The sequence below is a fragment of the Danio rerio genome, chromosome 7 (genome assembly GCF_049306965.1).
Source record: "Danio rerio strain Tuebingen ecotype United States chromosome 7, GRCz12tu, whole genome shotgun sequence".
Lineage (NCBI taxonomy): Eukaryota > Metazoa > Chordata > Actinopteri > Cypriniformes > Danionidae > Danio > Danio rerio.
Genome location: NC_133182.1, coordinates 26005756 through 26028427, shown reverse-complemented (window position 1 = coordinate 26028427; position 22672 = coordinate 26005756). Strand labels below are relative to the sequence as shown.

At 34.1% G+C, this 22672-nt stretch overlaps 1 protein-coding gene across 4 annotated transcripts in view; it reads right to left on the bottom strand.

Annotated features, from left to right (window-relative positions):
- Positions 1-994: 994 nt before the first annotated feature.
- arrb2b (arrestin, beta 2b) overlaps positions 995-22672 on the bottom strand; it is a 79262-nt gene continuing 57584 nt past the window's right edge. The window contains exons 6-15 of one of the 4 annotated variants that reach the window (XR_012382345.1): positions 20327-20386; positions 19944-20011; positions 18585-18720; positions 16381-16465; positions 12176-15197; positions 6237-6374; positions 5961-6044; positions 4432-4508; positions 2441-2495; positions 995-2355 (exon numbers count right to left, since the gene is read on the bottom strand). Coding sequence is in view for 3 of the 4 variants with exons in the window: in XM_068222202.2 (XP_068078303.1) it covers positions 2262-2355; positions 2441-2495; positions 4432-4508; positions 5961-6044; positions 6237-6374; positions 12176-12248; positions 16381-16465; positions 18585-18720; positions 19944-20011; positions 20327-20386 (870 nt within the window). In the remaining variant the exon portion in view is untranslated. 4 annotated transcript variants of the gene reach the window in all.

The following is a 22672-nucleotide window of genomic DNA, read 5'->3' as shown; positions in this document are numbered from 1 at the left end:
GTGGGTGCAAATGCCTTGTTGATGCCAGAGGTCAGAGGAAAATTGTTACAACTGAGGTAAGCAGAAGAGCATCTCTGAACTCACAACACGTCCAACCTTGAGGCGGATAGGCTACAGCAGCAGAAAGCCACACCGGGACTCACTCTTGTCAGCTAAGAACAGGAAACTGAGGCAACAATTCACACAGGCTCACTAAAATTGGACAATAGAAGATTGGGGAAAAACGTTGCCTGGTCTAATGAGTCTCAATTTCTGCTGCAACTTTCAGATAGTAGGGTCAAAATTTGCTGTTAACAACATGAAAGCATGGATCCATCCTGCATTATATCAACAGTTCAGGCAAGTGGTGGTGGTCTAATAGTGTTGGGGATATTTTCTTGGCACACTTTGGCCCCATTAGTACCAATCGTCAACACCACAGCCTACCCGAGTATTGTTGCTGACCATGTTCATCCCTTTATGACCACAGTGTACCCATCTTCTAAGTAACGTGCCATAAGCACAAATCATCTCAACAGACTAGTTTCTTGAACATGACAATGAGTTCACTGTACTAAAGTGGCCGGTGAGCGTATATATGTGTGCGTCTAGTATAAAATATATATAATAGCCAATTTTAACTACAAATTTTAATGTACACAAAAGTTTTTATGCCTAAAAAAACACTTTTTACCACTGACCCATGTACTGTTTCTGCAGGAGATATTCATTTCTTATGTTCATACGTTAAAATAAAATGTCATTTGAAAAGTAAAAGAATTAAAAATAGCAAATGTTTGGCTCCTAAACGTAACCGTTTAAGATACACGTTATACCTGAACTCGATTTGTGTGTATGTTTAGTATGACTGCACTATTGACCGCTAAAGAAATCAATGCAAAATCTTTCCATTCCAACATCCCATAATACACAGTCGAAATAAAGACACACTTTTTGTTCAACTCATGAGCACAAAGAAGTTAAAATCTAAAGTAAGTATGCACAACTGGCATGATTATATGGGTGCTTTAAACAAAGCAATCCTTTATTTTCAAGATAGCTTTTTGTCCTTCAACGGGAGCTCCACTTTGTTCACTGCAAAATGTTACTTCCTTGTACACATTGTAACATAAGTACATTTGCCATTGTTCAGTAGTAAACTATGCAGAATGTCATAGGAAAGGGCTGATCCTGGGAGAACGAGATTAAAAAGTCAAAAAAGTCCTGGAAATCATGCTTGTATAAATGCGATTTTTTTTTAAAATACCATCATCAAAATATTTCTGGCAGTCCAATGATTACATCGACAGCTTCTGTGAAACAACTGAAACGTGGAATGAGCATGTGACTTCTAACCCAGCTGAGCTTAACTTACAAGCAACATTGTAAAATCATCACATTTTGGCAAATAAAGTTTGGCAGGCACAAAGAATGAGGAATTACGATGTGTGTGTGTGTGTGTGTGTGTGTGCGGCACATACAGAGCCTGTCCCTGTCCTCTTCTTGTATCTACAAGCTAATTTCACACTGAAGACTTGTAGCAGTGTTTACATATCCTACAACTTCGACATGTGGAATAGAGGCTAAAATGTACAATAAGAAACCAGACGCTTGTGTCCCGATGCGCTACTCTTCCACTAAAAAAATGCCACAACCTTATTTATCAGAGTAATGCGTGCACTATGAGTGCACAGAAAAGTGTTACTACGCGTTTTTCTGTATGATATGTATACGCTTTACATAACTATAACATAAAAAGCTACCGAGCAGGTATGGAGGGATTAGATTACAGTTCTAGCAAAAGTGGAATCAAATTAACACCAAACTCAAGTTCCCTATGGTGTCTGTGAACAGTGTTTGTACTGTACAATGAAATAACATAGAACATATACCGTAATTACATAGCTAATAATGCCCACTCGATATATAAGTGGGAATATGATGACAGGAAAACCAAAAGGAAAACGAATAAAATCCCCTGAATCAATGGACCCCTTTGTCCAACGACAAAAACATCAGTTTCCTTCTCCCTCAAACTCTCTATCGGACAAACAAGCACCCCAGTGAAGCGGTTCGCATGACCAGAGAAACAGAGGTCGATTAAAAGCACCGAGTGGATGCTAAAAACGCTGTGAAAGGGAACCAAAAAACAAAAGGAGGGAGGGAGGACAGAAAGAAAGTATCAGTAAGAGCTCCACTCTATCAGATGGGCGCAGTGGAGCAGAGGTATGAGTACTGGCAGGTTGGCACCCCTGACGGCCGTCCATACAGCCTCCGGCCCGTTAGCAGAAGTGGTCGTCCTCTTCGTCTTTCATTCCCTTCAGCCTGAGCCGTGCAAAGTCCTCAAACACAAAGTCATCATCCTGCGAGAAGTTACTGGAGACAGAGAGAAACGCCAGTGAAAAACAAACGTAGATGGAAAGAATTTGATACAGTGAATGAGAAATCACAGCCAACTCACTTTGTTTCAAACTCGATGAGGTTTGCATCCACTGGGACGTCGGTCTCTGGCACAGCTGTGGAGGACAGCGGCAAGTTCTGTTAAAACTATATTATCTATACTCTATATTATATCTATATCAATCTATATTATCAAAACTCATACATAATATAAAAAAGTGACGTGAATCAAAGTTGTCATGTTCACAGGTAAAATGAGCTGATTTTGTTTGATTTGATTTTGAGTTTTTCTTTTTATTATTTATAACAGTTTAAGTACAAATACAGAACAAAACATTTATACAATCTAAAAAAATACAGAAAAATTAAATACGTAATTTAAAAAAACAAAACAAAAAACAAAGTAATAATAAGAAGTGAATAAATAATCAATAAATAAAACGTAGCACCAGTCCATTCAAATATGCACCATACAAAGTAAATAATATACACCATTGAGTTTTACTTGATCAAACTCAAAACATTGAAAAGAAAGGAGTGAAATTGTCCATGAATCATAAGCGCCCAACTTTTAACTCTTAAAAAGGTAAGGAAGAGGCCCCAGATTTTTTCAATCTTTTCAGAAGCATCTGCCCTAGCAAAACAAATTCTTTCAAGCTTTAGAGCAGCAACAATTTCGGTCAAAAGTAGGTGGTAAAGGGGACTTGGGTTGGGCGATGTCGACCATTTTGGCATCGTACGATGTCTAATGTGAAACATCGCGATGGACGATGGCATCGTCATCATGTGAAAGGAGGGATCTGGGAGTGAGAAGGGTGCGCAACTTATTTGAGGACCAAGAGGGAGACGCGTGACTTTTCCGCGATTTTCTGTTATTCTGTTCCTAAAGTATATGTAAGCTTATTTTAAATGTGTTTTTTAATTCCGTTTTTTAGAGCAACAGTATCTCCAGCAGAAAAGGACCCTCCACATGAAAAGCTACTGGTGTCGAGCCACGAAAACTAATCACTTATCTAACATCCAAGCATACTACAGACCTAAACAGTGCAGTGCCTTTACTTTACATCTACAGAAAAAGCAAGATATCCAAAAAGATGTCTTTTCAAGTTGTAAATAAATCTGATTTTGAAACTAATGAAGATAGCAGAGGTCAATGATTTATATTAATTATTTAGCCTGACATATTTACTGTTTTAAAACATTTTAAATATTTTTCAAAATAAAATTTAATGCTTTCAATTGGAAAAAAACTTGCTGTTTTTTTTACACAGACATTAAAAAAGAACATATCTTAGAGCAGTGATCACAATACTGTGAAACCGTGATATATTCATTCAAGGTTATCGTTTTGTCAGAAACTTACACCAGCACATGTCTTTGTGTCACAATACAAAATGGAGGTTTTAAATATGAATGTGACTTTCTGCTCATTAGCTTTTTTCTATTTCAAATCGTGTCCTCAAAAGCAGCTTTTTTCTTTTTCAACTAGACAGAAATATTTATCAGTTTGTGTTTCTCAATTCAGTTTTATTGTCTGCAATGCTAATGTCAAATAGACAAACTGACCAACACTAATGAAAACCATGCTATCATTTTTATTTTACTAACTTACTGCATGATGAAGGTGACCCCGCAAACCAGAAGAAGAATAAAAAAACACTATATACTGTAGTGGACAATAAGGAAAAAGATTTTAATATTCCACCAAATAGTATAATAAATGGACAGCCTTATATAGTAATAATATTGCTGTGGAAAAAAATTAATTGCGATACTATGGTATATCAATATCTTCCCCCGTCCTCAGTGCAAATGGCATTGGGCAGTTGGGACAGACAGGTTAATAAGTGAATAAGAGTTATTCTCTTCCACCCCCAATAACACTGCTGAGGTGTTTCCCTTAAGCATAAAAGTTTCTGTTGGTTGCTTAAATGTAAATGTGCACAGATACTTAGTCACATGAATTGCAAATACATGAATTGAGCTTGTTTTAATCAAAACACGCATGCCAAGAGTAAACATACTATATAATGTTTAAAGTTGAGGCGTTACCTGACTGCGGTCTAGAGTTGGGCTGCTCGGAGGGCTTGGGGTGCATCAAGACAAAAGGCAGCTCCACCGACACATCCCTGAAATAAGACAAAGTTTGTTGTTTGTACTTATTGTTTATTTACATTTTTTTACATTCTTAGTATTTATATGTGTATGTACATGTGCATTTATATACAGTTGAAGTCAGAATTATTATACGCCCTAAATTATTACCCCCCCCCCCCCTAGTTTATTTTATTTTTTCCCCCAATTTCTGTTTAACAGAGACTATTACGGAACATAATAGTTTTAATAACTCATTTCTAATAACTGGTTTATTTTATCTTTGCCATGATGACAGTAAATAATATTTGACTAGATATTTAAGGCTTAAATATAAATAAAAAATAAATAAAGGCTTAAAGAGGTTAATTAGGTTAACTAGGCAGGTTAGGGTAATTAGGAAAGTTATTGTATAACGATGTTTTTTTCTGTAGACAGTTGAAAAAAAATTAGCTTATAGGGGCTAATAATTTTGTCCTTAAAATGTTGTTTAAAAAATTAATAACTGCTTTTCTTCTCGCCAAAATAAAACAAATAAGACTTTCTCTAGAAGAAAAAATATTATCAGACATACTGTGAAAATGTCCTTGCTCTGTTAAACATAATTTGGGACATATTTAAAAAAAGTAGAAAAAAAAAAATCAAAAGAGGGCTAATAATTCTGACTTCAACTGTTTATGTATATGCATACACTGTAAAACAATTTTGCAGCCTTCATTTTTTTAGTCGAATGAACTTTTCTAGTCATCTCAACATATTTGTTGTCTTGACTTTGTGTCATTACATTTTTTACAATGTATTTATGTGTGTGGGTATGTGTATGCATATGTGTTTCTATTATACTTTCATACCACCATGAGACAAATAAAGGTATGCATAAACGAATCAATCAATCAATCAATCAATCAATCAATCAATCAATCAATCAATCAATCATGTTCAGTATTATGATATTGTGCACAAATATTAAAGGGATGGTTCACCCAAAAATACACATTTCATAATTTACTCATCCTCAACTTGCAAGCCTGTTTGAGTTAAAAATTTTTTTTTATATATATATATATATATTTTTTTTTTTTTTCTTTTTTTCTTAAAAAATGTTGGAAACCTGTTTCTTTTGCTATTTTTGTCAGTCTTGCTGCTTCTCGATTCTAAGATCACATTTGCACATATATTTTTATATCTTTTTTTAAGAAAACTACAATTTAAAAATTATTTCCAACCGACCAAAGTAGCTAGTAGGAAAGGCTGTCTAACCCACCACAGCTGAAATTTACCCGTATTTAGTGGGTTGGCGGCTGTGTTAATGTCAAGCCTTGTTTACAAGTTTCCAACATTGTTCAAAACATTAATTTTGTGTTCACCAGAAAAAAAAAATATTTTGGAAAAATATACTAGAAAGCAAGTAAATATTTAATTTTTAGTTTTATGTGAACTATCCCCTTAAGTCTAAATGAAGTACTGAAGCCAAAGCACACACTCACCCTCCACGGGACACCACAAGTTTGACTTTAACTCTGTAGGACACCAAGATCCCCAGCACCTCCTTATTGGACACATCCTTCACTCTAAAAGCACAGCAAAAAACACAGTGAGCACAGAAATGGCTAAAACCCTGCTAGAGGCTTTATATGAGCACATGGGTTGGGTTAACTTTACAAGCACCAAAACCTCAAGATGTTCTAATGCTGTAATGTTCTTCTTTTCTGGCAGCACGCAACAACGAGCATGTGACGCGGTGTCAGCTGAAGGCCACTTACATGGTACTGGAGGCCAAGTTGGTGTCTTCATGTTTGAGCTGTCCATCCAGAGCCAGACCCCTCTTCTCTCGGTTATTGCTTAGTGTGGGGGTGAGTGTGTACACCTTACAGAACGTGGAGCTCGAAGACACCTGGTCACTGCAGATGCACAAACAAAACACAGTCAGTCTTTGTTCCTAAAACATATTGGAGAAAGAAAAAACCTATATTGTGAAGTCTGATCAATCTTTAGTGCTAGAAATCTGTTTAATTCACATGAAAAAAAAAACATTGGCGAAATGTGTGTTGGGGTGAAAGGAAGTAGAATTAATTTATGAATGTTAATCTGGTGTTGTTGTTGTTTTGTAAAACTATTAAAAATCATCTGATGCATCGCATGCTCGAGTCACATACACTGTGCAGATGAAAATGCAGCATGCGTCAAACATCTTTCCAGGTTTGTAATTAAAAGGGTTCATAAATATGCTGTCTACGTAACAGAATTATTTCAAGACTAAAGTTTCTTTGTAGTTTTATACCAAAAATATATAAGCTTTATGGTTTAATGTCTGGAGGCAAAAGAAGAAAGAATAAACAACCATAAACACTAGTTTGACATTTTTACTGGTGTTAAAAACAAACAAACAAATAATATTACAGTATCAATTTCTTTAAATTTAATATTTTTTTCAATTAGTCATATTAATTGTATTTTATTATTAATACACCAAGTGTTCTGGTGATTTTAGTGCAAACAGCTTTTCTTTTATTATTATTATTATTATTATTATTATTATTAATAATAATTATAATAATAATAATAATAATAATAATAATAATAGCAAAACAAGAATAATAATTAGAATAAAATGCATTTGTAAATACAAAATTAATTACTGGATAACAAAAGAAACCCAAATGAAAAACATTAACTTGGCAACTAACTGAAAATGTAATAAGTTAGGCATATGTTAAATAAAAAATTAAATAAAGTAAAAAATAAATAAAGCAATCTAAAAGCAAGAAAAAAAGCACATAAAACGTGAAGTATATAGGCATGGGATGATAACTGGTTTACCGCGGTTTGGAAAAGTCAAGGTTTTAAAACCGCTATAATGTTCTGTTATACCGTTCCCAAGTTATATGTAAGGTTACTGTGTTGTGTTTTTGAAACTAATAAAGAGTGCAGAAGTCAATGATTTATTTGAACTTTTTAGCCTGACATGTTTACTGTTCCAAAATATTGTTTCTTAAAATAAAATAAATTGTGTTCGATGAGGGAAAAAGTTTTTTGTTTTGTTTTACCCAGACGTTTAAAAAGAGCTTATTTTAGAGCAGTCAGCACAATACCGTGATATTTTTATCCAAGGTTATTATGCCATCATAAACTTAGAGCGGCCCATGCCTAAAAGTTTACCATTCCATTTTAAATATGAATAAATATGATAATACTACAAATTTTTACAATAACACTGATAGTGAGATGGCAGAAAAAAATAAGGCAAACTCTAATTCTGGAATTAATGCCATAATCAGTTTATTTCATTCCCATTATTTGCAAATCTTATTCCAGTTGGATTCAGCAAATTTCAGTTACAGGCTGCAGGCAAGTAGTTTTCAAAACTAGACCCAGACAACCTCTAGGGGGTGCTGTAAGGTCTGTAAAACAGTTTGGGAGGAAATAAAATATGTTTAAAGCTAAAATAATAAAACAAAAATAGACATCATTCCTATTTCATTCTGACAATGATCAGAAATCAATTGGCTATTTGAAATGGTATCTTACTGACAGTAAAACAAAAATCTTAAAATGCTCACTTCTTGGAGGAAATTGGTATATTTGGAGAGTTGTGACATTAAACCGTTTTAAAATGCCTACTCTAAATGATGTTAATTGCACTGAACTCTTTTAAAAAGACATGCACATACAAATGCTTGGACATAATGTAATCAGAGATGGAGCAGAACAGCAGCAGGATGACAGGTAAGAACTGACCTTGACTTTGCACTAAATTTAACAATACAAAGTATTGATACTACTGTCAAATTCACAGTTCACAGTAACACTGGACCAGGTTCTGCACAGTTTAGCCACTCAACCGGCTACCCAAGGTCTTCAGAGTCACTGATCATGTAAGAAAGCGAAACATTTTTTGACTTCTGCCTTGAAAGGATGCATTATGAGTGAATGCTAATGTTACTTCCAGACTCCTTCCTTTTTTATTTTCTGATCAATTTACATTTTTTTAAAATGCACTACAGAATGTTACGTTTTCAAACACATGCACAAATTGCCAGCATTCTATCAGTGCTGCACGAGCTTGTTTTTTTGGCGTCAACTGCTAAACACTCTTGGCTTGTTAGTCAGGGTTCAAAGTGCATAAATTAATTGTTTACATATTGCTACAGCTAGAATTTTGCCCTTTAGGATACAAAGATTTTACTCTGCATGTTAATCAACCTGCGTTCTGTTAGCTAATTATAGGTGCATCTATTTATGTGTTCTCAAGTTTATTCATCACATTTTGTATGTATAGATCATGAATGGCAATCAATTTAACTTAAACACCCTTAGGATTGATGTGAGCTACATTTTTTTATTTTGCCAGGTATAAAATTGATTTTTTTACAGCATAATACTCACTACTCGAGTTTTTTTTTATATAGAAGAGCTAATTTTTACTCACACTTTGAGTAATGTTTAGTACATACTTTTAATTGTATTACATATTTTGGGAAGTAATGGTACTTCTACTTTAGTTTTTTTATTTCAGTACTATTTTCAGAGCTGCTTATAATGCATAAAATGTGCATTATGTATTATAGCAATGCTGTAGTCTTGTAGATTACCAGTAAGATGTCACACAGTGATGTGTTGATATTCTACTGGTCACACATTTATGTGAAATAAATTTGCAAGTTAGGGTTTAACACTAAAACACAAAACTTGAAACCACATTTGTATTCATATGAAAAGTGTAATTGCACTTTAAAACTCCCTTTTCTCATAATAAATCAATACTGTCAGCTTCCTGCTTTTTTCCCCTGCACAGTAGTGACCTGTGTATATTTTCATTTTAAAGCTAAAATAAAAACTGGTTAAAATAAAAGCCAAACACAGCTAGTTGCCAAGTTTTTAATTACTGACAGTCTAATAAAAATAAAGTTAAATAGTAATTAAAAAGCAAAACAAAATCAAACAAAAAAGATTTTTGTAAATAAACACTTTATACAGTACATCATACCCCTGTGTTGACTGAAGAGTAACATTTAATGACACCTAATTTAGCTGGTTAATGTCAGACAAAAAAGACTGTGTGTCAATCCACAACAATACCATACAACCTTTTGAATAAGTGAAGTTTCTTTGTGGTTTGACACCAAAATATAAGCTCTACGGTTTAATGTCTAAGTGAAGAAATTACAACCAATAAAAAAAAAAAAAAAAAATTATATATATATAATAATGCAATCTCAATTTCTTTAGATTTAATAATTATAACTATAAGACAAAGTAATTGTATTTTTATTATTAATATATCAAAAGTGTTGTATTGATTTTGCTGATTTGTTTAATTAAACTATAATAATAATAATAATAATAATATTAATAGAAAAATAAATTAAAAAGCTTCGTCCCCTACTTTGCTGGTTTGATGATAAAATTTAAGTTTCTTGGCATTCGCTTGAGGAAAATTGGATGAATGATTTTTTGTTTGCTAATATACCTAAAAATAAGTGCAAGCTCAGTTTTGGCCCCTTAATATCACAGGCTATCTCAGAGAGCTGTAGTGCAGCAGAAAATATCTAATATTCATTTAAACTGGCATCCTTGCTCTCCTATCTTTAATAACTACGGTTTATTAATAAATATCCAATGGTATGTAAAAATATGACAATGGTATGACAAATTTATTCACTTTTTGGATAGTTTAATGGGTGAAAAGGGTCTCTATTCCTTTGAAGAACTTTCTGTTAAGTTTAATCTGCAAAGCTCCTCCTTTTTCATTCACTTACAGCTGAGGGCAGCCATGAAAGCCTTTGGGTCCCGTGGACGGCTCCTCTTAAAGAACACCCCTAGTTAAAACTATTGCACGACTCAGGGAGCAAAGGGATTGGTTTCTAAAATATATACATGTTTATTTTTTAGGAACATTGTACATCCATTTGTCATTAGACTCTCTTCTTGGAGAGCAGATATTTAAGAACTTTCTACCAGTTTTGATTAGGATGACGTCTGGGCAATGGTAATGCTTACATCCAGGAACCCCAATCTTCAACAGAATCATTTAAACTTCATCCATAGGACTTATATTACTCCATGCAAACTTTATAGCATGAAGCTTAAACCTGTTCCTAAATGCACTCTCTGTCCTACAAGTGAAACTGGTACATTTTTTCACATGATTTGGGACTGTCCTGAGCTTGTTTTTTATTTTTTTGGAATACAGAAAGCAAAATTTGTCTTCAATACTAAACATTTCAGTCCCTCTTGCCCCCTCTATTTTAAAAGATTTTTCTGATATCCAGCTTAACAAAATTCAGAAGCGAGTGTTTTTAGCTGGCTTGACAGCAGCCAAGAAAATAGTTGCAACCTGTGGAAGCCTCCACATTCTCCTAATCACCATCATTTGGTTCTAACTTTTTTTGATATTGTGTATTTTGAAATGTCCACTGCTCACATCCAATGTGCAAGAGAGGACACCGTCAGACTTTGGGCACAAACCTTGGAAAAACTTAAAGGTTTACTAATTTGAATCAAGGAGACATCAAAAGCAAAAACGTCTGGTTCCAGACCCTATACATTCAAAAATAAATAAATAAATAAATTTAAAAAAATGTAAATTTTCCCGCTTTATTATTTTAATTTTTTTTTCTTTATAGTAATTGTTTAAGTTTTTTTTATTTGGGCTTTAAATAACTTCTTCATTGTTGTAGACCTCTTTTTTGAATATCTTATTCTATTTGTCTATTACCATTCTCTTATTTATTTATTTATTTATTTTTAACTGGCTTCATTTCATCCTTACTTAACCATAAATACAGATTTGGTTTATTGCCTTTTTGGTTTAGAAATTTGTTTTATGTATATGTATGTGTGTGTATGTGTATATATTTATTTATTATTTGTTTTAGTATGTCTTTGTCAATTATTCTTCAGTTTTTCCTTTTTATTCTCATTATTTTTGGCATTACTCAATATTATTACCTGTATATTGGTTATTACATGTATATCTATGCCGACAGCTAAGTGTTGATCATCTACTGCATGTTTTTCCTGTGTTCAAATAATACAAAACAAAAGAAAAATTTGATAGAAAAAAAGCAAAACAAAAGAAAAATTTGATGGGAAAAAAAGCAAAACAAAATCAAACCCCAAAATATGTTTGTAAATAAACACTATATACAGTACAGTACACCTATGAGTTGACCTGATTTAGATGATCAATGTATTGTAGACAAGAAATGCTGCATGTCAATGCACAGCAATACCATAACAACCTTTTGTATGTGGGATCACCAAGCAGCACTCTGGCTGAGTTTGAGAAGGTAAAACATAAAATGTGGTTCATGAGAACATAAATAATGCTTCAGGATGAAAGATCAGGAGAACATATGGTGAAGACAGAATAAGCAGAAAGAGAAAAACGCCAGGATTATTCAGTATGCTACTCATTCATGGTTTGTTTGTCCTGACAGGAAGTTGAAAAAGATAAATAAAGGGAAAACACAGGGGAAATTCAAGCTGGAAGCTACAAAAAGGAAACTAGCGATTGGTCCCAACTGACTTGACAGCTCCAGACAACTATGCTTCTTGTTTTTTTGGAGGGGTAAAAGTAAACCAACACTGCTTCATCTCACACAGAGGATGGAGAAAAGGGTCCAAAAGCTTTCATCGACAACCAGGGGTGAGCTCAGGGTCACAGGAGCCACAACAAACACTTAAGTGTGAGACTCACCGTGATGACTGTCGGCCCACAGACTTGCTGTAGGTGTCGTGAGAGTAAAGAACCACATCTGTAACCTGTAGCACTGGGAGAGAAAGTCTTTGTCGTCCTAATGGCACTGAAAAACTATTGACTATGAGGCCAGCGGTGGGACTTTCAGCAGCGGGGCAAAGGGGTTAAGCCATTCTGTGTCATGTCAAATGAGGGGTGCTGCTGTAAAAGACTGCATGACGACTACAGACTGAGAAGGTCACAGACTGGTCAAGGATATAGTGACTATTGGGTATGACAGGGAACGAGCGACAAAGCTGTACAGACAAGCTTGAATTGGAGTTTATTTGGGACGGTTGGATGCACGAGCATGGCTTTAGCAAAAACAAAGTTTGATTCAAAGAGTGCCAATCAGTGTTGGGTACTAATAGCATCCTTTAAACTGCATTTACATTACTTTTCTAATTACAATTTCTAAAAATTGTTTTAATTACTCTGAGTTTAATTAATTGACTGAAATACTATTTAAAATCTCTATTTGGTAACACTTTATTTTGATAGTCCACTTGAGTGTTTGTAGACTGTCTACTTATTATCTGTTGATACTGCTCCTTCAACAGGCAAGTACATGTCAGCTTACACTAGCCCTAAACCCAAACCTAACCCCAACCTGATAGTCTACTTATAATCCACTGAGAATTAGTTGGCATGTAGATGCAATGTAAATTAATTTTAACAAACGGACTATCAAAATTAAGTGTGGCCCTCTATTTATCTAAATGGAAATTAAACTCTTAAATCTGAGTCAAACTTTGCCTAAAATTAAGTTTCAAGAAATAAAAAAAGGAAATTTGAATTTGCAAGCTTTCTAATAACAATATTACATTTATTTAAGTAACATTAAGAATTACTCTGCAAAAGTAAATCGAATTTTAATGACACCATATTTCATTACACCCACTAATTTTTGACTTTGTTTCTTAAGTATTTGCAATTGTCTTGATAAATTTCTTTCTGAAGATTAAAAAACATAAATATTCTTCAAAATAAGTTTGTATAAATTTTTTTTAGACAGCAAAGTACAGTATAAGTAACACATTAAATGAGTCATTTAATTACAGTAACATGTTAGTTTGTAACTCATTTCACCAACACTGCTGCCAGTGTGGCACTGGTACCTATACAATTGTTATGTATTTTAAACAAATCAGAAAGCAGATTTTGGCGTTTCAGCAAGCCTGAGCCATTAACTGCAATCGCAGGTGTAAGAGGTAAAACATTGGACATTTACTTCTTTTTATGAAAATAAAAAAATCATTAGGCTACATTTTAAAGTAGTAACCTGTTATAAAGATAACTGCGATTCTTCATTGTCTTCCAACATATTTTGGCTTTATTTAAAGGTATTTGTTTAGATACCCTTTTAAAAATGTCTATTTGACACCAGTGTAAAAAAAACAATTGATAGCCAAGCCTGCTAAATAGGCAAGAATACATCTGAAGCACGTGTACTAATAAAGCACTACAAATTTACTTTGTTGACACGCTACTTGACACTAACAGAGGCAAGAAGCAAAACAGACCAAATAAGAAGAGAAGACAGGTAAAAATCAAAAGTTGGATTCTTTAAAATGCCCCTATTATGCTTTTTCTCTGACATTACCTTTCATGTGGTGTGTAATGTACATGTTCGAGGATGTAAAATATACAAATATCTAGACTTTTCACTGACTAAAATGCTGAATTTCCATGACCTATAATGACCATGGAAAACAGTCTGCTGTTGTGCTTTGCATAACTCTAAAATGCTTTTAGATTGAATATCATTTTGCAGGACTTTAGTCACTACGAGAGCAACAATGAATAATTTACCTCAGGTTTTGAAAATAATCAGATATACTTAATGTATGCATGGCTGTGAAGCACATATTTGATAGCTCGATAGTAACTTTAAGTTTGTTTGTTTTCTGAAATCTACTTTTTAACACCCATTCTTTGAAGTGGGCATTTTGAAGCCAAAACCCCTAAAATGGATTTTAACCTGACAACAAGGCATAAAAAAATATCCATAATATTCCATGACTAAGACAAAAAAAAAATCTATTCCCTGACTTTTATTGGCTGAAATAGTCCTTTTAAAAATCCAAGATATTCCACCAGTTTCAATTATCAAAGTGCACAATAAATGCTATTGTCTCCCAAAAGAAACTGAACTGCCTGAAATGAGTTGTTAGTTATTTCAGTCTTGCATGCTGCACAAACCTACATTGGTTTGAAACAAATCTGCATGAAGCCAATATTCTCCACTTTGGCTTGCGGACATCCTCTACAGTGACCCTCAAACACTGTTGCTGTTTCCGAGCCTCAGAAGAGTTAGATTTGACTTGACAATATGTCAAAAAATGCTGCTGTCTGTGCTGTGAAAGCAAAATTTCTTTGAATGCACTTAAAATAAGTCCTATTTAGATGGTAAACCAGTGCCACTGCATCCCTGTTTTCAAGTGTTGATTTAGCCTCTAAAATGTAATAATGGTAACCTGCGTTTGAGTTCTGACATGCGCTGTAAGTTAAAGAACAACTACAGCCTACTAGGCAATCGACCAATCGGAGAACAGTTGGCTCTCAGAAAGTTTAGAGAGGATTATTCAGACACAGTCCAATTTTTGATCTTGGATGGAGGCAAACCGGTTTTAGGCTCTAAAACAAAACGACACTGAGGTAATAAAATAATTGATTAGATTTACTCCATTTTTTAAGGTAAGAGGTTGCAAACGATTGCAACCACTTACCTCAAAAAAAAAACAATTCCAATGAATCATTTTTTCAGAGATATAAACCTTTAAAAAAGAATAAATGGGGCATTTTAAACAGAACAGGAGAGTGGAGATGATGATGTGGAAAAGGTTGTTGAGAAAAGAAGATGATCACTGAATATTGGGGATGTGAAAAGAGGGACAGAGAGCTACTCACTCGGCTTCTACCTGAGCCACAGGACATTTGTACTGAGCGGTGCTGAATAAACAGATATCGGCATACTGTCGCACTGTGGGGAGAGAGCAGGGAAACACAGCGGGGGTTACCAGGGCCGGGAGGGAGCGTACAGGAAACCAAACACACACAATTGCTGACTGAACACTTGAGCATGAGCGGAACCGAAGCGCAAACTTCAGAAAAGATCAACAGAAGACGAGAAATGACAGATAGAAACGTACATAGAGGATAGTCAACATGAAATTAAATATAGAATTATTTATATGTATTTTTTGTTCTAATGTTCTTTTTCCCCATAAGGATTCACTGAATTCATCAATTATGTATAGGTATTTATAAATTTAAAGCAAACAACCTACTTTAAATAAACACTGACAATCAAATTTTGAAAAAAGGGTCACAGAGAAAAATCTTTCACAGTATTTAAAAAATGAATGCATTTTCACATAGAATTAAGGCAGACTCTTATTGATGCATAAATCTAAAAATAGACACCACTGTTTAACTGGTCAGTAAGATTTATTTTTGCCTTACATACGTTACAATCCTGAACACACAGACAGACAGACAGACAGTGCAAACCACTGAGATACTGTGTAACCCGGAATATATTCATATATTATAATTTTGTATATTTTCTACACTCTCCACCAAACATCCCAATCGATGTAAAATTATGATTTTTCTCCCCAAATAATCATCTTGTGAAATGATATTCTTATTGCAATCAATATTGCAGAAAAACAAACTAATCACAATGTCAGTTTTTTTCCGATATCATGCAGCCCTAATATAGATAACTCAATATATCACATTAAATATGGAAATTTGTTTGTGATGCCCCATTTCATGTTGACCTTTGAGACATAACTATAACCAGAGCACAGAAAAAGCAGCGTTTCAGTGCAAACAAACCTGTGAGCTACGAAGATATTTTTAAATTCTGTCACAGATGAATTATGAAACACTGAAAATTCCTTCTCAAGTAAACAACATATATCTGCTGTAAACATCTGTGAGTGCGTGAGACACAAATGCAGGACAAAAGCAACAGGAAAGGAAAAAGGGGAAGAGGAAAGCTAAAGGATTCAAGCTTGCTGAGGTTAACAATTCTAAAGGCAACTTTAAAACATAATAACAAACATGTAAAACACAAAAGCTATGGTTTTTACTTACAGCAATGTAACATTTACTCTAAATACATGCAACATCAATTATTAAAATGCTCTCCCTACCTGAGATTTTAACTCGTTTAACTGTTTTGGTGGAGTTGTTGGTGACATGGACATTGACGCTGATAGGTTCACCATGGTAGTAGAGCTGAAAAAGAGGAATTCAATGCTTAAGAAAAAACACTGGATAGGATTAAACACGGTATTTATGTTATTTAATGTATTTAGCATGAACAATGAACAATCTTTTTAGTATTTATTTATCTGTGACTACTTTTACAGGGAAATCATTAATCAAATTATTTGCCTTAATCTGAATAAACAATAATAAAATTAAGGTGTTTCATGAGTTGCTTTTTCAATTTTCCTTTTATGATCCCATTTACATGTTATAGCACATAATTTGATTGCTCGTTGCGTGACCACGCTTCCCATTTCCTCCGAGTTTCATGAGAGTATTGGATGAGAGTATGAACTGCTGGAAGAGTGTTGTTTTAATGGAATTTGATACCGCACACCGTATGCATGGTTTCCGCTACATTCATTCTTCCACGGCGGGGTGCCACGGCAAAATTGATCCCACCACGGATACATTACAGCTTATTATTCCAAACATTCAGTCCTGTTTTTTTTTTTTTTTTTTAAATATCGGGAGATAATCACACCAAAACGTATTAAAAGGTAAGTGAATTATAAAAGCGCAAACTTTTCTGTAACCATAGTAGTGCTGTGCGTCATTTGTTTAACCCTTTAAGGTTACTTGCTGACTGACTGACTGGTTGACTGACAGGTGCGTGATACGTGAGGCCAGCAAACATGACATATATCCGTTTCACTTAACTTCAGGGTGCAATAATACCGCTCAGTAGGTCTATTGTAGACATTCATAAATATTCCTAGTAGATCTAATAAATATTGGCGACATATCACTATATAAACGCACTAAATCGCACTTTAGCAGTGTTTATTTGAGAGCGCACAAGAAGATCTGCGCCTGTTTGTGGTCCTTCACTGACTCGGTAGATGCAGAGAATGCTGTCAATCAGCTGTGTGTGTATAAACTATACTGTCACAAAATGCTGCGAAAATCCCACATGACGGTAAGAGTTGGATTGTGGTGTTTAACATGTCTGAATGAACGTTAATAATGCAACAAAAATCAGCAAACTTCACACTCGATTATGAACTTAATCTGATAAAATTAATAAAAAGCAATGTTTACATGGTAGACTCTTAATCAGAGTATTGTCTTAATCCTATTAAAATCAGACTATTGGTGTATATGTAAACATACTCAGTGTAATTTTAGTTAATTAAAACAAAGTCGTTAACTCATCACAGTGCATTAATGTTAACAGCTTTGTATTTTATTAATGCATTTGTAAATGTTGAGCTGTGATTAATAAATGATGCACACGTATTGTTTATTCTTAGTTCATGATAATAAATATATCAACTAACAGAATCTTATTTTAAAGTGTGTCTATTACCTCCATACAGCCACAGATTGATAACACAAAAGAATATCAACATTTTGTGTAGTACAATTTTTCTAGATTTTTTTTAAAATATGCAAATAAAGCAATTATTTAAAAAAATATATGTGCTAAAATGTATACTTTGCATCCATTTCTAGCACACTAAACAATATGTCAAAATTAGACGTGGTCTTAAATTTTTGACTCTAAAAGTTTTTCCAGAGGGGATTTTTTGAATCTCATTTCATTACTCCATAATTCAGAAAATACTGCAAACTGGCTGACTATATTATATATAATATTTGTATATTTTTAAATCATTCTTTTAAGGAATATGTTGTATGTTGTAAAATATATGTTGCAAGTGTAATGTTGTGAGTCAAAGAATGTATAAACATATTGCTCAGTAAATAAATAGAATACAGATATGAGAAAATGATCTTATAGGGGAGTGTATTTTGTTTATTCATGTTTTCTGTGAACTAAACTTAAAAATCAAAGACATAAAGATAAGCCAAAAATCCCCCAAATTCTAAAATGGTACAAGCATAATACATTTATTTCATAATACAAGTATCTTTTAATATTTAAATAACTGCACTACATTTGCATATTGCATATTTTACTTTACTTATTAATACTTTTTTATTATACACTAAGGCAATAACCTTAGATGAAAAATGAAACCGAAAGACAGCGATTCCAGTAGTAGTTGAGAAAAGTAATTGAATTATTGATAAGCCGAGGGCAGTGCATGAAGTGTGATCGTGTGTAGGTGTGTGTTCGCACCTCTTTATCTAGTGAGGCCTCGAGGTGCAGCGAGCGGTCAGACATAAGGAAGCTGCGTGTGGTCTCCACCATGGGCTGCGGTCCAGGTTTCTCTGGCGCGTACTGGACCTTACGAATGACCAACCGCACCGAGTTCCTGTGAAGAAGAGCCCAGTTAGACATAACCTGATGTACTGCAATTGTAAAGACAGATGACATTCCCTTTCCATTCAACTGTTTGGAATCTATTAAAAACAAATAAATAATTATAATTATATAAATGAAGTTTGATTACGATGTAAACTTACTTAAAATATTTGACATCAAAAAATATAACCGAAGGTAAAACAGTTATTTAATTATTATTATTACATGATCTTTTAGAAAATTATTCTGATATGCTGATTTAGCGAAACATAAAAATGTATGTATTATTATTATTATTATTAATGTCAAAACATTCTGAAAACTGCATCTATTTTTAATGAAAGCTTTTTTTTTAATTATGTACATTTTTTACTGTCTCATTTGATCAATTTAATGCACTTTTGCTGAATAAAAATTCTACTCTTTGGAAAAACAAATCCCAGGATGCTAGTGAATGCTAGTGTATTTATGATATGAGTAATGATTTGAATTGACTTATACATAACTGATAACTGATTTATTGAATAATATTTAAAATACCATGTACCTACAGTAGACAACTATATAGTAATAAACAGTAATAGACTCGCTCATAACACACAGCTGACCACGTTGCCCAAAGTTTAGTAATATTTGGGAGTATAGTACTATACAGTAATAGACTATAAAGTATATATAGTTAGACCATATAGTAATAATAGACTATTACTATATAGTAATAGACTCCAGCAATATTTTTAGTAATAGACTCACTCAAAACACACAACTGACCATGCTTCCCAAAGTGTAGTTACATTTAAGAATTGACCCATACAGAACTGATAACTGATTTGGTGAATAATATTTAAAATACCTATACGAGCATATAGTAATAAACTTTAGTAATATTTCTACTATTAGACTCGCTCAAAACACACAGCTGACTATGTTGCCCAAAGTATAGTAATATATATAGTAATATAGAATTAAAGAAGTATCCTATAAACTTATCCACAGGTTTTATCAGGCAAAACATTATTTGCATACATTTAAAAGTGGGATTGATGTAAATTGTATTTTTGTAATGAATATGAGGAGACGGTTTTACATTTATTTTGGCATTGTACATAGTCAGCCTTTGGGGTGAGGTGCAAAAATGTATTAATAACAATTATTTTGTGTTCAAAACCTTTTTCATCATTATGGAAAAATTACAAATAAAAGAACAGAAACTCACAAGGAGCAACACTTTACCTTTTGTGAGTCTTCTCATCCACAGTTTTGGCACAGAATGCCCTGACCTCAAAGTCAACACCACATGCCTATGAGTCAAATACAGAGATTAATGACCAATGAGACGGGAGAAAAGACATTTGGTTTATGCCTATAATGCTCTTAAAACATAAAATAATTCTCAGGTGTCTCTAAAATGTAATTGTTATAATAGTTTCATCTCAAAGAAGACATTGGATTCTTTATTATACCCTGGATCTAAATGTGCCCTTTGGGTGAAAAAACAAAACACATGCCGTTTAACTTAAAATACACAATAAAGAAAGAAGTACATACTGTAGTAGTTAACAATATGATCTTTCAAGTCACAAAGTCAGTTTTTAAAAGATGTCTTGTGTCATTACCTTTCCTGTGTCCTCTGGGCCGGGCTGTAGGGTCACTGAGCAGGGAAGGTTCTGAGGAATCTGGACAAGCAAACAAGCCAAGTCACAATCAAGCAAACTCACAGGAAAATGTGTGTTAAATCTGATCAATCAATCTAAGGCTGCCTGAAAACAAGCTCTGGAGTGATTCCGTTAAAGTGAAAAAACAATCTGACTCAATGGCCCAATAAAGCAAGCGTTCTCATAATTCAGTTTGGGAAATGTGCTGCATAATAAAACCCGAGTGTCAGATTCTGCTGGTAAACACATCAGTTATCGCAGAAAACTAAAGAGCACCTCTTCATCTTTAACTGAGTAATGATTCTTCTCTGCGCGTTCCAACAATGCTGTCCCAACAAATCATCAATTATTGCTCTTAATGTACTAAATATATACAATTTATCAGTTAGAGCGGGAAAAATGGCTACATATCTAAATGTTTGTGTAAGTATGTGTGTGCGCAGTGTCAACAAATAAGCCCACGGCGCAAATTTGTCAATCCATCGGGTTAATTACACAGAAGTGCATAAACAGGGATATCACTCTGACCGATTAGAGGAATGTTTTCCTCATATCTACATTCTGTAAAGTGTTCCTTGTATTTTGATTGACTATGGAATGTTGCACTGTGAAAGTGAAGGCAAGAAAAACTGATAAGGAAATATCCTTATACCCTACTGGTCTGAAAACACCCTTACACTTTGTGTTCTGGGGTCCGTTCTTCGTACCTCGCTTAAATGATCTAAGATTATTTGGCAGATCCTGGATCTTTTAATCTTGATAACTGATCTCTCGCTAATTTGGTTCTTCAAACAAGTTCGCGAATCAGATTAGAATGTCTGGATAAACTGATCGGAGATCGCTGCGTGTGTTGTGAAGGACAGATCTATCGATCCTCGAAATCATGATCAGCAATGCAACGATTGGCTGACGGCACAGCAGCGTAATGACACCATCTGATTAATATTCAATTATCCATGTGAGCTAAATTACATCAAATTAGCAATAAACGGTTTGTTAAATATGACACGCAATAACCTTCCACATTTGTTGTGAGCTGCAGGCTTTACACTTTCATGTGTCAAGTGTATTCATCATGTATTTCAATGCATATCAATGTATTTAGTTCCACGTTTAGAAAATATTTTCTTTATTATAGAAGCGTTTTTTTAATCGGTGTAAAAAATAACTGGTTGTTTACAAAAGCGTTTTCATACCGGTAAAGGCATCTGCAACTTTCGTGAAGCATCAAATCACCGGCATATTAACTGTCAAAACCTGTTTATGACTGCTGAAATGTATTATTGCTTTTAAAAAAGTCACATATTGTGCATTTCTATTATACACAATTTGTACTAAAGCGATCTAAAAAGTTCATATCAATAAGTTCTCTTTGCACCACCAGGTGGCAGTCTTTGTACTTTCATTTCGAGGGTGCAGATTGCATACATTTTATTAATATGTATAACTTAATTCATTTTATTAATGACTATAACTTTATATATATATATTTAGTTAAAAAATATGTACCATTTTCCCAAGTGTATTTAACTACTACTGTAAGAAAATATTAGAATTCAGAACATACTTTCTGTATTATCTTTGCTTGAACTGAGCCGATCTAATCCTGTTTATATGAATTGAACCTGCTCCCGATCAAGTTTGGCCTAGCAGAACTGTTGCTATGACAACAACTCTCGGATCAGCTTTGAAGAACGAAACGATCCTGGATCGTGTCAAATCGTCAATATCTAAATCCAGCTAACTGAGTAATCCACGTACGAAGAACGGACCCCTGGTAATAGACTTGCTCAAAACACACAGCTGAGCATGTAGCCCAAAGTATACTTGTGCACTAACTATATCTAACACAGCACTGCGACACATGATTAAAAGCTATCATTTGGATGTAAATAGGAGTCATTTATTCATTTTCCTTCGGCTTAGTCCTTTTATTAATCTGGGGCTACCACAGCAGAACGAACCACCAATTTATCCTGCATATGTTTTATGCAGCAGATGCCCTTACAGTTGCAACCCATGACTGGGAAACATCTATGCACTCTCGTTCACACACATACTACGGTCAGTTTAGCCTTCCCAATTCACCTATCACGTCTTTGGACTTGTATGGGAAACCGGAGTACCCAAAGAAACCCAGGGTGTTCCCATGAACAAAGGGAGAACATGCAAACTCTACACAAAAAAGGCTCGAATGAGTGACCTTCTTGCTGTGAGGCGATTGTGTTAACCATTGCGCCACCATGATGCCCCTGTAAATAAGAGTTTTTAAATCTAAATAATTGATGATGTGGAGTTCCTTTTTTA